General features: G+C 48.4%; 1 protein-coding gene and 1 long non-coding RNA gene across 4 annotated transcripts in view; one reads left to right on the top strand and one right to left on the bottom strand.

Annotated features, from left to right (window-relative positions):
• SCAF4 (SR-related CTD associated factor 4) overlaps positions 1–2,180 on the bottom strand; it is a 60,939-nt gene extending 58,759 nt beyond the window's left edge. For all 3 annotated transcript variants that reach the window (XM_015092376.3, XM_012186474.4, XM_060403802.1), the window contains exon 1: positions 1,715–2,180. In XM_015092376.3, the coding sequence (XP_014947862.1) occupies positions 1,715–1,744 (30 nt within the window). In that variant the 5' untranslated portion in view covers positions 1,745–2,180. The remainder of the gene's footprint in view (positions 1–1,714) is intronic.
• A 224-nt stretch (positions 2,181–2,404) lies between these two features.
• LOC121816167 (uncharacterized) lies at positions 2,405–5,603 on the top strand. The gene is made up of 2 exons (XR_006055612.2): positions 2,405–2,492; positions 2,611–5,603. It is a non-coding gene; the product is annotated as an uncharacterized LOC121816167 (long non-coding RNA).
• The last annotated feature ends 7,700 nt before the right edge of the window (positions 5,604–13,303 follow it).

The following is a 13,303-nucleotide window of genomic DNA, read 5'->3' as shown; positions in this document are numbered from 1 at the left end:
AGAATTAATGTGATACTTTATTTAATAATGTGCTTAATGTCCATAATGCCTCAATCATAATTAAATAATTCTGGTCTTAAGAATATGTTAAAACCCCTCCTCTTTGTTCATTGAAAACATCCAGAAAGTTTTCATCTTGAGAAAGAAATGTACCTATCTTTTAAAACATTGTGTCATTTGTATAAGCTCTCATTCATTCAACAAGTTTTTTCCAAGCATGTGCTATGAGGAAGCAAAGGACAGAAACTCTCCACCCTCATGAAGCCAACATTCCAGTATATTTTGCCTTCAGGAAACAAAGTCAACTTCCAATCCTGAAATCTTTGGAGCATTATCACAAACTCCCTAGCCATCAAAAAAAAAAAAAAAAAAATCAGGAAATACTATTTCATCATTTTGAAAATAGGCAATACAGAACTTTAAAAGACACTGTCCAACTTTCTGTATCCATCAGTTAAAGACAAATCATTTCTAGGATAACTGACAAGGCAATGAACGGTCCTAACTGCAGTGTTACTGGAGGCGCTACAAAGTGAAAGTTACTGCACCCTAATTGTTACAAGTGAAACTACAAAATCACGTTGTGCAGGGTGCACCAAGTTATCAACGTGGTCCCAAGGCATCTAGCACTGCTACATCTGTTCTTTTCAGTGTGGGTTGATCTGCGGTATTTGGAAAAGGAAGATAATCCAACTCAACATAGCCAATTGTTTCCATTTTGTAGGTACGTTTGATATCAATGGTCAAGACCCCTTCCCCTGAAACGGATTCTGAAAAACAGAATCTGTGGACTCGACGCTTCAAAAACAGCACCTGGAAGGTTTTGGGATAAAACCAGAGAGCTTTAGGGCGGCAGGCAGCTTTGTTCCCGGTTTTGGGAGGTTTTTCACATGTAAATGTTCCCAAAGAAGGGAGCCAAGGATTAACCAACCGCGAGGAGGGTGCGAGGGTGGGAAGACTGGAGGCCAAAGCCGGCTTTCTAGCGGTCTAAGGCGGAGCAAATGCTGTCCTCTCCCATTCAACTTTTTAGGTGTCACGTTGGGGCCACGGAGCCCTTAACAGGGCTGAGTTCACGACTCGGGAGGGTATAGAGCCCCGTCTATTAACTCATTTCCCAAGTGCAGGAATCCCGAAGGGAGGGGGGATGAACACCCTCACCAACTCCTCCCCGACCCGAGATCAGAGTCCAGCAGCCGGCGCGCCGCGAGGCCCGAGCAACAGGAGAAGCCCAGGCCACCGCTCTGCTGGCCCCGCGACCGGCAGATGCTCCCGGCTCCCCCACCCCCCCAACCCAGGCCCGCCCACGTTTCTTTCTTAGCCCCTTGCGGGCTCCCGGCACCGCGAAGCCAATAACGGGAGCAGAGGGCGAGAGCGCCCAGACCTGAAAAGGGTGTGTGGGGGGGAGGTGGGGGGCGAAGTTAAAGGCACCGGCGGCCTTCGCTGAGCTGGACGAGGCCGGAAGGGGGCGAGAGGGGGCAGCCTGAGGTCGCCGCCCGGGGGTGGGCGGTGGGGGAGGGGTGTGGGGGTCGGCGCCCGGGCCGCTGCGACCTCCCCGGGCCACACAGGCCCGCTCCGCGCAGGCCCGCCGCCCCGGAACCGGGGCAGGAAGCGTCCCCACCCCGACCTAAGCTTTAAACCTCAGGCGGCGGGAGAAACGACGGTCCGGCTCCCCCTGGAAGGGCCCCGGCACCCCCTTGTCCCGATCACCCCTCACCTCTTGGTTGAAGGCGTTGACGGCGTCCATGTTCGCGCTGCGGCGGCGGCGGCTGCTCCGGGCCCGCCGGTCACATAAGACCTCGCGCCGCGGCGGAGAGGAGCTGGGGAACCGGCCGGGCCTTGAGGGGCCGGCGGACGCAACGAGCGGCGGAGCCGGAGGCCGGGCAGGAAGAGGCTGCGGCCGAGGCGGCGGGACAGGCGGCTGAGGCTGAGGAGGCTGAGGGGTGGCGGGCCCCTCTCAGTCCCGTTCGGAGGATGAGGAAAAAGAGGCGGCGGCGGCGGCGCTGGGCTCCAACATGTCCGTTCGGTGGCGGCGGCTGCGCTCTGCGTCTCGCTGACACGGCCCCCCGCGCCCTCACGCACTGGCCCACACTGGCCCGACCGGCAAGCGGGCGGGCCTCTCCTCTGCCTCTCGCCAGCGGGATGGCGGCAGCGACCCGAGTCCACGCCGCGCGGGGCACACTGGGACGGCTCCGGCCTCCCAGCGCTTCCTGTGCCCGGCTCCCGCCCCGCCCCGCCCCGCCCACGCCGGCCACGCCCCCGCGCCCGCCCCGCCCCGCGCGCGTGCGCGCGCCGCCCGCCCAGCCGCTGGCGCGTGACGCCGGAACGCCGAGCCCTTTCCCGCCTGCTGCCGCCTCAGGCCGGGGAGACCGCCAGGCACTTACACCGGGTCCCCGCGAGGGGCGCTGGAGAGTGCGGGGAAATCTCAGGGCCGGGAAGCTGGCACGGAGAAGGCCCGCGGATACGCGCGCCCCTACCGGACGCGGCGCTGCCCGGTACGTTTTTGTGTGCCATCCTGCCCAGGCAGGCCCCGCACCCGTCGGGGGACTCGGAGCCGCTTACCCTCTGCCGCCTGGAACAAAGGGCTCACGATTTTTTTTTTTTCAACCTCAGCCCGCTAGGCGTGCATTTGCGGGCTCCCCGCGCAGCCTCTGCTGATGCCGTCCCCTGTCTGCCCTGATGGTGCGGGTTAAATCTGCTCAAGCTGAAGCCCCGAGGAGGACATGCAGGCCCTGGACGTCCACGCAGGCCTAAAGGGAGCCCTGTACTGCTGGCCGCGGGAGGAGTGGATTCGCTTACAACCGCGTTGTTTCCTTGTCGGTGGCCACACTGTTCTGATTCACTTCCCTCGCAACCTTACTGTCAGCCGGGCGCTGTGCTGGGTTCTGGGAATACGGAAATTAAAGGATAATTTCTCTTTCCGCAGACAGCTCGTTTTAGTGGGAGAGGACAGGCAAATGAACAGGTAATAACGATGGCATGGTAAGTGTTAGGGCAGGGACCCTGGGGAACAAAGATACTCGTCTGACTGGAAGTCCAGGAAGGCTTCTTAGAGGAAGTGGCATCTTCCTGTATCTGGAAGAAGCGGCCAGAGTGGTTGAAGAAGGCACTCTGGCCGGACTGAGCTTACTGAGCACGGTGGCATTAACTCAAGGAGAACCAGCTGGAGTTTAGAGAGTGCCAAGGACTGTGACCAGGCCCTGAGCAGTCTGTGCCCTTCCAAGGAGTCTGGGTTTTGTCCCCAAGGGCGCCATTTAAAGGTTTTTAAAAGGAGGATGGTGTCCAGTGAGCTCTTTCAAGACTACTGTGTAGAGTAGGAGAGTGAGGTCAGGAAAGACTAGCCCCAGGGGATGCTGAGGGCTTAAGGCAATGGAGTGGAGAGACAAGGTCAAATACCTTAAGAAGGGGGAATGGATGGGCTGGGGCAGAACAGTTGACATGAAGGAGGATGCTGTAGGTTCTGGCTCAATGAAGTGCATGGGTTTAATTTTTAATTTATCATATATATATGTATATATGTTAATTTATTTATTGGCATTCAGGGTCTTCATTCCAGCATGCAGGCTTAGTTGTGCTGCGGCATGTGGGACCATAGTTCCCAACCAGGGATCGAACCAGTGTCCCCTGCATTGGAAGGTGGATTCTTTTTGCTTTCTAGTCTTTATTGTTTATCTTTCATGTGTGTATGCCTGCATGCTAAGTCGATTCAGTCCTGTCCCACTCTTTATGGCCCTATGAACCACAGCACTCCAGGCTCCTCTGTCTTTGGGATTCTCCAGGCAGGAATACTGGAGTGGGTTTCCATGCCCTCCTCCAGGGGATCTTCCCATCCCAGGTATTGTGTGATACAATTAGAAGGAGCGTGTGAGCTAAGTCACTTCAGTTGTGTCCAACTCTTTGTGATGCTATGGACTGTAGCCCACCAGGGTCCTCTGGTCCATGGGATTCTCCAGGCAAGAATACTGGAGTGTGTTGCCATTTCTTATTCCAAGGGATCTTCCTGACCCAAGGATTGAACCCGCGTCACTTATGTCTCCTGCATTGGCAGGTGGGTTCTTTACCTCTAGCACGACCTGGGAAGCCCTATCTGACATGCTAGTCTGTGTTATTTCATTTAATCTGCTTAATGGGTTTCTGTATGATGTGACTATAGGTAATTCCCCTGTTTTAGAGTTGAGGCAGTGAGGCCCAGTTAACTACCAGGCCCAAGGCCAGATGATTTCCTTCCAGGGCCTGTGGAGTTTGACCTGCCACTTGGGGCAAATAAGTGAAGATGTCTAAGAGGCAGCTGGGTAAATAGTGGAGTCAGGAGAGATGCTGAGATGAGGTGGAGATCAGGAAGTCATTAGTGCACATAGAGATAGGAGGAACTGAAACTGACAGCTCACTGAAACAGACAAGGGGAAAGGAGGCTGGGAACTGAGCTGTGTGAGAGGAGAAAAGCTGGAGTGAGGAAAGGCGGAGGAAGAATACTGCAGGAGAGGTCAGCCTCCTCTGATGCTGGAGTTGGAAGTCAGCAAGGTAAAGATTGGAAAGTACCTGAGAGCAACGGGGACCTCAGCAGGAATGTGGGTGAGAGTGGCGAGCCGAAGCCAAACCGAGGTGCACTCAGCAGGAGGCAGCAGGAGGTATTTGACAGTCTTGACTATGAAAGCAAGTTTGTAAGGGTCTCAGGAAAGAGCTGTAGAATGAGGACTGTGCTTGTTTCTTGTAGGCTGTGAGAAGTGCACTCTAAATTTTGTTGAAGGAACAAGCAGGATATTCTTTCAGGGCCCATCTGGCCTCTACTTCATTTCACTCCCTTTTTTATCTCTCAGTTGAACTACCATTATGTTTTTTTAAACCCATTTGGTTTCTGTAGAAGTAGTTATCCATAGGGCTATTGTGTTAGAAAATACAGTTCTTAGAAGATCTTCCTCTTGGCTTTTCTGGATATTCCATTGTCTACCAAAGCCTATCCAAGACTCCCACACCATGTTTCCAGCCTACAGCCAGGGGCCCAACCCAAGGTTGGTCATTCGCTGGACACACCTTTGCACTTACGTAAAGTCCCTCCCTGCGTCTGGTATAGGCAGGCCGATTTAGCACCTGGTTGATGTTCAGACATTGTGTATGTGTGTGTTACTCACTCAGTCGTGTCTGACTCTTCGCAACCCCATGAACTGTAGCCCGCCAGGCTCCTCTGTCCATGGAATTCTCCAGGCTCCAGGCAAGAATACTGGTGTGGGTTGCCATTCCCTTCAGGGGAATCTTCCCAACCCAGGGATTGAACCCAGGTCTCCTGCACTGCCAGGTGGATTCTTTACTGTGTGAGCCACCAGGGAAGCCCATTGAGATGATACTTCCTTTCAATTATTAATGACTTCTCAGATACCTATTTTGTGTCAGGCACTGTGCTGAACAGCTTCCCTCTTCTCCCAGCCAGACTCAACATCTCCCACCATATGCTTCCATGACCCGAGCACCTCTTACCTTATATTGCTATTATCTGAAAACGGGGGGAAAAAAGGTCTGTTGTGCCCTCGGCCTTCCTCTCCCTCTTTCTGTGAACAGCAACAGAATTTTAAAAGGAATCTACAAAGTCTAATGGAGTTCCTTCTCCTTCAGTTCATAAGTGCAGTCTTCTTTCCTCCTCTGATTCAGGGAAGTAGATTTGGCCAGGGAAGTTTGAAGTCTTGAGCTGGGGGGAAGGTGGTGACTTCAGCTTCACATATTTTGCATTTGGGACTCAGTGCTATTTAAAAAAAATATTTCTTTATTTGACTGTGCTGGGTCTTAAGATGCAGCATATTGGGATCTAGTTCCCTGACCAGGGATCAAACCCGGGCGTCCTATACTGGGAGCCTGGAGTATTAGCCAATAGACCACCAGAGAAGTCTGCATGAGAACTGAGAGAATGATGGCCCAGAGGAAAACATTTTCTGTGTACCGTTCTATTGAGATTTGAATGTATAAGGAACAAGATTTGACATCTGATATCCTTATGTTTTACAGCAACTTCCCACTAGCTATCCCAGGTGGCGCAGTGGTAAAGAATCCGCCTGCCAATGCAGGAGACGCAAGAGACACGAGTCCGATCCCTGGATTGGGAAGATCCCCTGGTGGAGGGAATAGCCACCCACTCCAGTATTCTTGCTTGGAGAATCCCAGAGACAGAGGAGCCTGGCGGGCTATAGTCCATGGGGCTGAAAAGAGTCGGACACATCTGAGCACCCAGCACCATCCTTAAATTTGAGGGCTTTTTAAGTGGTGCAGACAGCAAGAGATGTGATTCGATCCCCAGGTCAGGAATATTTCTTAGAGAAGGAAATGGCAAACCCACTCCAGTATTCTTGCCTGGAGAATTCCATGGACAAAGGAGCCTGGCAGGGTACAGTCCAGGGGGTTGCGAAGAATCAGATGAGACTGAGCACACATCCTTCTGTTTGAAGTAGATAATTTAGAGGCAGGGGGTGCTATTCTGAATAGGGTTGTTTGGTTTATATGTTGATAGTATTTGGGAGGTCTTTTAGACAAGCTGTTTAGGGAATATGTGTTATCAGCTAGGCTTTGGGTGCCTTGGCAACATTTACTACAAATTTTCGGTTCAGAAGATGGCAGCACCTCTGTTTGCTTCGGGATATCTGACAACCATTTGCAGAACTACTGCTGGACTTCCATCTCTGTCTCTCCAGGCATACAAATCAAACCCTCCCGTAGGAAGTGAAAGTGTTAGTTGCTCAGTCGTGTCCAACTCTGCAACACCATGGACTGTAGCCTGCCAGGCTTCTCAGTCCATGGAATTCTCCTGGCAGGAATACTGGAGTGGGTTGCCATGCCCTTCTCCAGGGCATCTTCCCAACCCAGGGATCAGACCTGGGTCTCCTGCATGGCAGGCAGATTCTTTACCATCTCAGTCACCAGGTAAGCCTGGCAACCATTTGCAGAGCTACTGCCAGACTTCCATCTCTGACTCTCCAGACACACAAATCAAATCCTCCAAAAGGAAATTTTGGGCAAATAAACAAAAATTCACAAGGACCGTCCTTTGTGAGCAGACCTTGAAGCAGTCGGAATGCAGCCTGTTAGAAAGATGGCTGGCGAATTGTAATTCTGTAATTGCAGAAGTCAGCAAGACATTTTATCCACCTGCAGACTTCCCTTCGCTCAAAGAACATTGACTTAGATTCATGTGTTCATAATGTGGGTGTGGAAATAGTTCTTAAAAGCCATTCCAAACAAACTTGTTTTTAAAAAGAGTAGACGAAATCAATTCAGAGGAAAGAAAAGATGACATTCAGAAAGCAATATTCCGGTTAATTCTGTGCCCTTCACATGTCAACACATTCTCTTGAATGCTGGCTACAGTCTGTAGGAGTGGAAGCTAGAAAGCAGCTCACTCCTGAAGAGCCCAGAAAAACATTCATAGGTAAAGAGTTCAAGAGGAAACAGCATTGTTTCTAATGCTTTAGGCTGTATGCTTTCCGGAGCAAGTATAAACTAATGATACTGCACAAGACTCTTCCTTTCTTCTTGGTCTGCATGCTTTCTCTGGCCAGCGTCCTCCCCTTCCTGAGATTTCACCTGACATCTCAGAGATTTCTGTCCCTCCCCACTTACAGATCTGAAATCTCCCCTGGTTGACAACTATATTTCCAGCTAGCCACCTGAAAACTCCATGTGGACATCCTCCTTCATCCCCACCTGGTTCCTTTTTGTGTCAGCCTCTGTCTCCGAGCTCTTTATGTGGTTGGCGCCAAAATAGTGCAATGAGCTATGAGGAAAGGAAAGAGGAAGAAGGAAGAGCTCATGCACAGCAATGAACACCCAGCACAACCAAAAATTAAAAAAATAATAATTTTTAGAGAAGAAGAAGAAGGTGCAGAGACTTCCCTGGTGGTCCAGTGGTTAAGATATCACCCTCCAATGCAGGGAATGTGGGTTCAGTCCCTGGTTGGGAGCTAAGATCCCACATGCCTTGCAGCCAAAAAAACAAAACATGAAACACAAGCAATATTGTAACAGATTCATTAAGGACCTTAAAAATGGTCCACATTAAAAAAAAACTTAAAAAAGAAGGGTGAGGAAGAGCCTAAAGTATGGCTGTTGAATGAACAACCAAGATTGACTGCCCTCTAAAGACATTCGGTGTGTGAGTGTGCGCTGTATGACTGTATACACATGCAGGAAATATGGAAGGATATATATACAGTTGTTGGCACATGCTACATCACAGTTGGGAAAGGGGCCCTAATGTGGATGAAGCAGGAGAGGAAGAAAGCGCACACACACACACACACACACACACACACACACGTTCTAAAAATACATAGAATATTTATATAAATGAATATTTGTATTTATATGTATTTACATAAATCAATTGGAAGATTAAAAAAGCGGCCCCGACCTCATCCAAAACAAATCATCAACATGGCTGAGCACCTGCATTCAACCAAAAGATAAGTAAATGAAGGGCGAGTGAATGAATAATATCTGGAAGCAGCCCCAATAGATGTTCCAGCTAAACAAACACAAGTCTTCAAACAACCAAAATAGATGTCTTATTGTCCACATATAAAGATCATACCTGCCACCGACTGGACAGTCACTCAGCCCTCACTCTTACGATTATCCAACAATTATAATACCTTACCTTGAGTCTTTTAAGTCCAAGCACATTAAAAGCACTGAAATAGGGAAGGAGGCTGCTGGAGAATGGTAAACACAGCAACACCAAGCGGCTGCCGGCAGGGCTCATAGTGAGGAAGGAGACAGAAAAATCTGCAGAAAGCAGGCACAAGAACTCATCAAGACAAAACTGTCAGAGCCGTTCATTTTAAAAGAAACTGGTTCTAGGCACTTCCATAACCACCACCCCCAACCCCTGCTGGCATCCTTTTCACAGTAAGTCACAACAAGGTTGCTGTGATGTCAGACCCCAGTTAACAAGGAAATTGAAGGTGTATGCCACATTCTTTTAGAAAGCAAGACAGCATATGTTAGAATAGCTATGTCTTTCTTGAGAAAGGAACTCTGCCCAGCTCATTGTGACTTTCAAGGCACAACCTTCAGCTGCCTACTGGACATGCCAGCTGGAGTCTGCAGCCACTTCCAGCTCAGTGCATCTGAAACATTTCCCACCTCATTTTCAATTAAGGTGCCTGTTTTATATCAATTACCAAAGTGATTGTGAAACAAGTCCATGTATGAACATTTTCAAGGGAAATGTCTGAGAAAGTGTTTCTTAAACTCTTAAACACCCTCCCCCACTTTGAGGTGATAAAAGTGGTCAGGGTACAAAGAGAGAGGGTTTGGTGTAAGGATTGGAAATAAGAAAGTGGCTGTCGGGCCTTCCCTGGGTCCAGTGGCCCAAGTCCGGCCAGATCTAGTCTGCCGCAACTAAGCCCTGGCATGGCCAGATTAAATAAATAGATAAATAAATAATTTTTTTTAAGTGACTGTCTTTCTCAGGCTTCCACCCCATCTGTTTGGGAAGTGAAATGAAGAATGGAGGAATGCTACCTCTAACCCAGGGATCGGCAAGCTTTTGCCTGCAGGCCAAACCTGGTTGTCCTTGTTGTTCAGTTGCTAAGTCATATTCGACTCTTTGCAATCCTATGGACTGCAGCATGCCAGGCTTCCCTGTCCTCTCCTGGAGTCTGTCCATCAAGTCAGTGATGCTTGATGCGATGTCTAACCATCTCATCCTCTGTTTCCCCCTTCTCTTCCTGCCCTCAATCTTTCCCAGCATCAGGGTCTTTTCCAGTGAGTCGGCTCTTTGCATCAGGTGGCCAAAGTATTGGAGCTTCAGCATCACCTTTTCATATATAAAGTTTCACTGGGACACAGTCACGCTGATTGGGTTATGTATTGTCTATATACTGTGTTTCAAGCTACAATGCAGAATTGAGTAGTTGTGACACAGAGCTGGAGGCTACAAAGTCTGAAATATACTACCCAGCTCTCTTCAGGAAAAGTTTGCTGACCTCTGTTCTAATCTCATGCCTCATGAGGAAGACTTCAGGGGTCCATGGGAGAATATTGAAATGATCTATGGACATTGGAGACAGGTATAAACCATGTCTCAGGCAACAAAGGTAACCCGTGGGCTGGGATCTGACTCCTAAGAAATCTAGAGGGTGAGCCCTTTTCTGGTGGAAGAAACAATCCTGTGACTCCTGGATCCAGGATGGGAAGGGGAAATGACTCAGTGTTTCCTGAGGACCAGTCAGGACTGAATGGGAGGCAGAAAGCAATGATAAGGTTCATTTGGGGTCTTACTGGATAGGCCACCTGGAGACCTAGGCAGAGTTGACCAGGTGTTGCTTGCCCAGAGACTAAAGAAGATCATATAAGAGACCACACAGAATAGGTACATCCTTCATGGTCAACGGAAGAAGGGGAGAAAAGGGTCCAGAAGAAAACCTTTAAAGAGTCCACAAATGAACCCAAGAGAGAGAGCCAGCACTAACCATCTGTCAGCCCTGAGACTCAGTGTGAAGGCGCAGCTGAATGAGAGCTGGTCTAGACCCCTTGCTTCCTCCTTGCCCACCCCTGCTTTGCCCCAGTGGCACCACAGCAACAACTGGCAATCTGGGGAGGACGTGAGCAGGGGAAGAGGGGGAGCAGAAGCTTCCAGCCAAAAAGTCAAGGGAGGGTAAAGGCTTAACACTGTCAAGTTGAGTTTTCTGACATTCTAACTAATAAAACTGTGACTTAATATGACTCATGTATTACCTAGAAATGAGTAGAAAAGCTATGGGACTTCCTAGAATTTCATCTAGGCTCTTTCGATGAGAAGATAAATTCCACTGAGAAGAGCTTGAAGGATTGAGGGGAAACCCACAACTAAGGTTTTATTTGTGGCACGATCCATGCTTGTTCAACATACTGGATGTGATAACTAATACTTATAGAGCACTCACGTGTACTAGATACCATGCCAGGCACTTCTCATGCGTGAGCATATTTAATCCTCTCAACAAGTCCCTACTGGTAAGCCAGCTTTATGGGTGGGGAACTGAGACAAAAGGAACATAAGCTGTGGTCCACAGTCTCACAGCTAGTGAGTGACAGAGATGAGATTCAAACTCTGGCAGCCTGGAGCCAGGCAAGCTTTCGCTCACTCACTACGTCGTGTTGCCTTGTAGCGTATTAACCCTAGAGCCGGCTCTCTAAAGGTTTGTTATTTGCTCAGAGTTCTTAGCTTTTCTTAGATCCATACGGTTGTCTATTTTGGTTCTTCTATCAGGGCCTGCCACAAACTTGTTGTTGTTCGGTCCCTAAGTTGTGTCTGACTGTTTGCAACCCCATGAACCGCAGCATGCCAGGCTTCCTTGTCCTTCATTGTCTCCTGGAGTTTGCTCAAACTCATGTCCATTCAGTTGGTGATGCCATCCATCTCATCCTAGACTCTATTGCATCCCAATTGGCCAGAGACATGTCAGGCCTCATTGGATCAGCTCGATCACAAGTGCTAAATGGCAGAGTAGCTGGTACTAACTATAGCCTGGACCAGCTGAGAGCTGAGTCACCCATGGAGTCAGATGGCAATGTATTGTACAAATCTCAAGTCCACAAACACGGCTCCTGATTCCTAGTGATAGGGCTTGCAAGGTATAACAACTTACTCTTCATTTTGGAGACAGAGCCCTATATGTCTTCCATTATTAGACCCTTTCCCCCACCTCTTCCTAAAATCCACTGCCCTAAATCCAGTCTAGTTTTTTGAGACTTATGTCTCACCCTTTGATGTAAATTGTCTAATCCAATCATCCTGGGTATCTGCTACTTCAGCTTCCTAGATTCTGTCAACTTGATGTCCTTTGGACAATTGAGGTTGCTTCAGACCCAACTGTGATACAAAACCAGAGAAGTAACTTAATGAGGTAAGATAATAAAAGTGAACTGTTGTCCTTGCCAGGTAAAACAAACAAGCAAACACTTGCTTCTGGTTTTCTTTGTGTGCTGGAATAGAGAAAACACACTTTTGCAAATCCATCGATGCATACAAAGTGCCAGGGTCTGTATGTTTGCTTCTGTCAAATGAAGCCTGCTGAGATGTAGATGTAATTAAATAAAGATTACAATAATCTATTGTCACTCTCTAAGACCCACCTGGTTTTCTTCACTGACCAATCTAGAAAGTTAAATTGGAATGTGGTAGCAGTCATCATCTTTGGTCTTTCAGACCTTTTAATCTCTGAAATTCTTCTAGGGATGTGATGTCACTTATGATTTTATCTATGGAGAGTTTGCACTTGACCATTCCTATCATAATAGCCCTTACTTCATGGACTAGAGAGCCAGTGTGGAGAATTGCTCTTTGCTGTATGTATCAGTTCCAGTTATAACTTCATAAGCTGAGGAAATGAACACAGATTTGGGGGCTCATTGAGCCTAATGAAGACAAACAAATCAATTTATTACCTTATTGCCCATAATCTTCTCTCTGACTGGTAGACAACAGTGGCATTCGGTTTCCATAGGAATTAGCATTAGTAATGGACCAGTTTGTAATAATCCTCTGAAGATCTAGGTACTTCCCCTTCTTTAGTACACATTTACCCTGACTAACAATGATACCTGTTTTAGAGGAAGATCAGGATGAGGATTTTCAATACATATTTATGATCTTTTTGTAGATCTGGGCTTCCCAGGTGGTACAGTGGTAAAGAATCTGCCTGTCAATGCAGGAGACTAAGGTTCAATCCCTGGGTTGGGAAGATCCCCTGGAGAAGGAAATGGCAATCCACTCCAGTATTCTTGCCTGGGAAATCCCGTGGACAAAGGAGCCTGGAGGGGCTACAGTCCATGGGTGGCAAAAGAATCGGACATGACTTAGCGACTAAAACAACAACAATGAAATTGTAGTTATTCATCAGTAGTTCCTTCATTCAAGAGGCTCTGGGTCTATAAACTACTTCAGGTCTAGGTCTATTGAAGTGTCTCAGACTAGTCCTCTGATTTGTCAGACATGAGTGGGCTCCTTATGATTTTGGACCTTAGAAATTCCATGGTCAGTTAGCCATGATGAAAGAGCCTTGCTAGCCAGACCATTCAGATTCTATTCTGGCCCTGCTTCCTTGGGTCACTTGCTCCTGATACGCTCTCTGGAGATGGCTGAAGGAAGGGAAAGGGTCTGATTGGCTAAATCTAGGTCATTTGCCCACCTCCTAGCTACAAAAGCATCTGAGGAGTGACAAAATCTGTTTTTCACTTTTAATGATGGGAATTAGAATCTGCTTTCCACTAGGATTTATAATCTGGAGAAATAAATCCAGATTCTTATCCCCAGCATAAGAAGGAGATTCAGAGCTGCTCA

Source organism: Ovis aries, chromosome 1, assembly GCF_016772045.2.
Source record: "Ovis aries strain OAR_USU_Benz2616 breed Rambouillet chromosome 1, ARS-UI_Ramb_v3.0, whole genome shotgun sequence".
Classification (NCBI taxonomy): Eukaryota; Metazoa; Chordata; class Mammalia; order Artiodactyla; family Bovidae; genus Ovis; species Ovis aries.
Note: the sequence above shows the minus strand (reverse complement) of the source record. Positions and strands in the feature narration are given on the sequence as shown.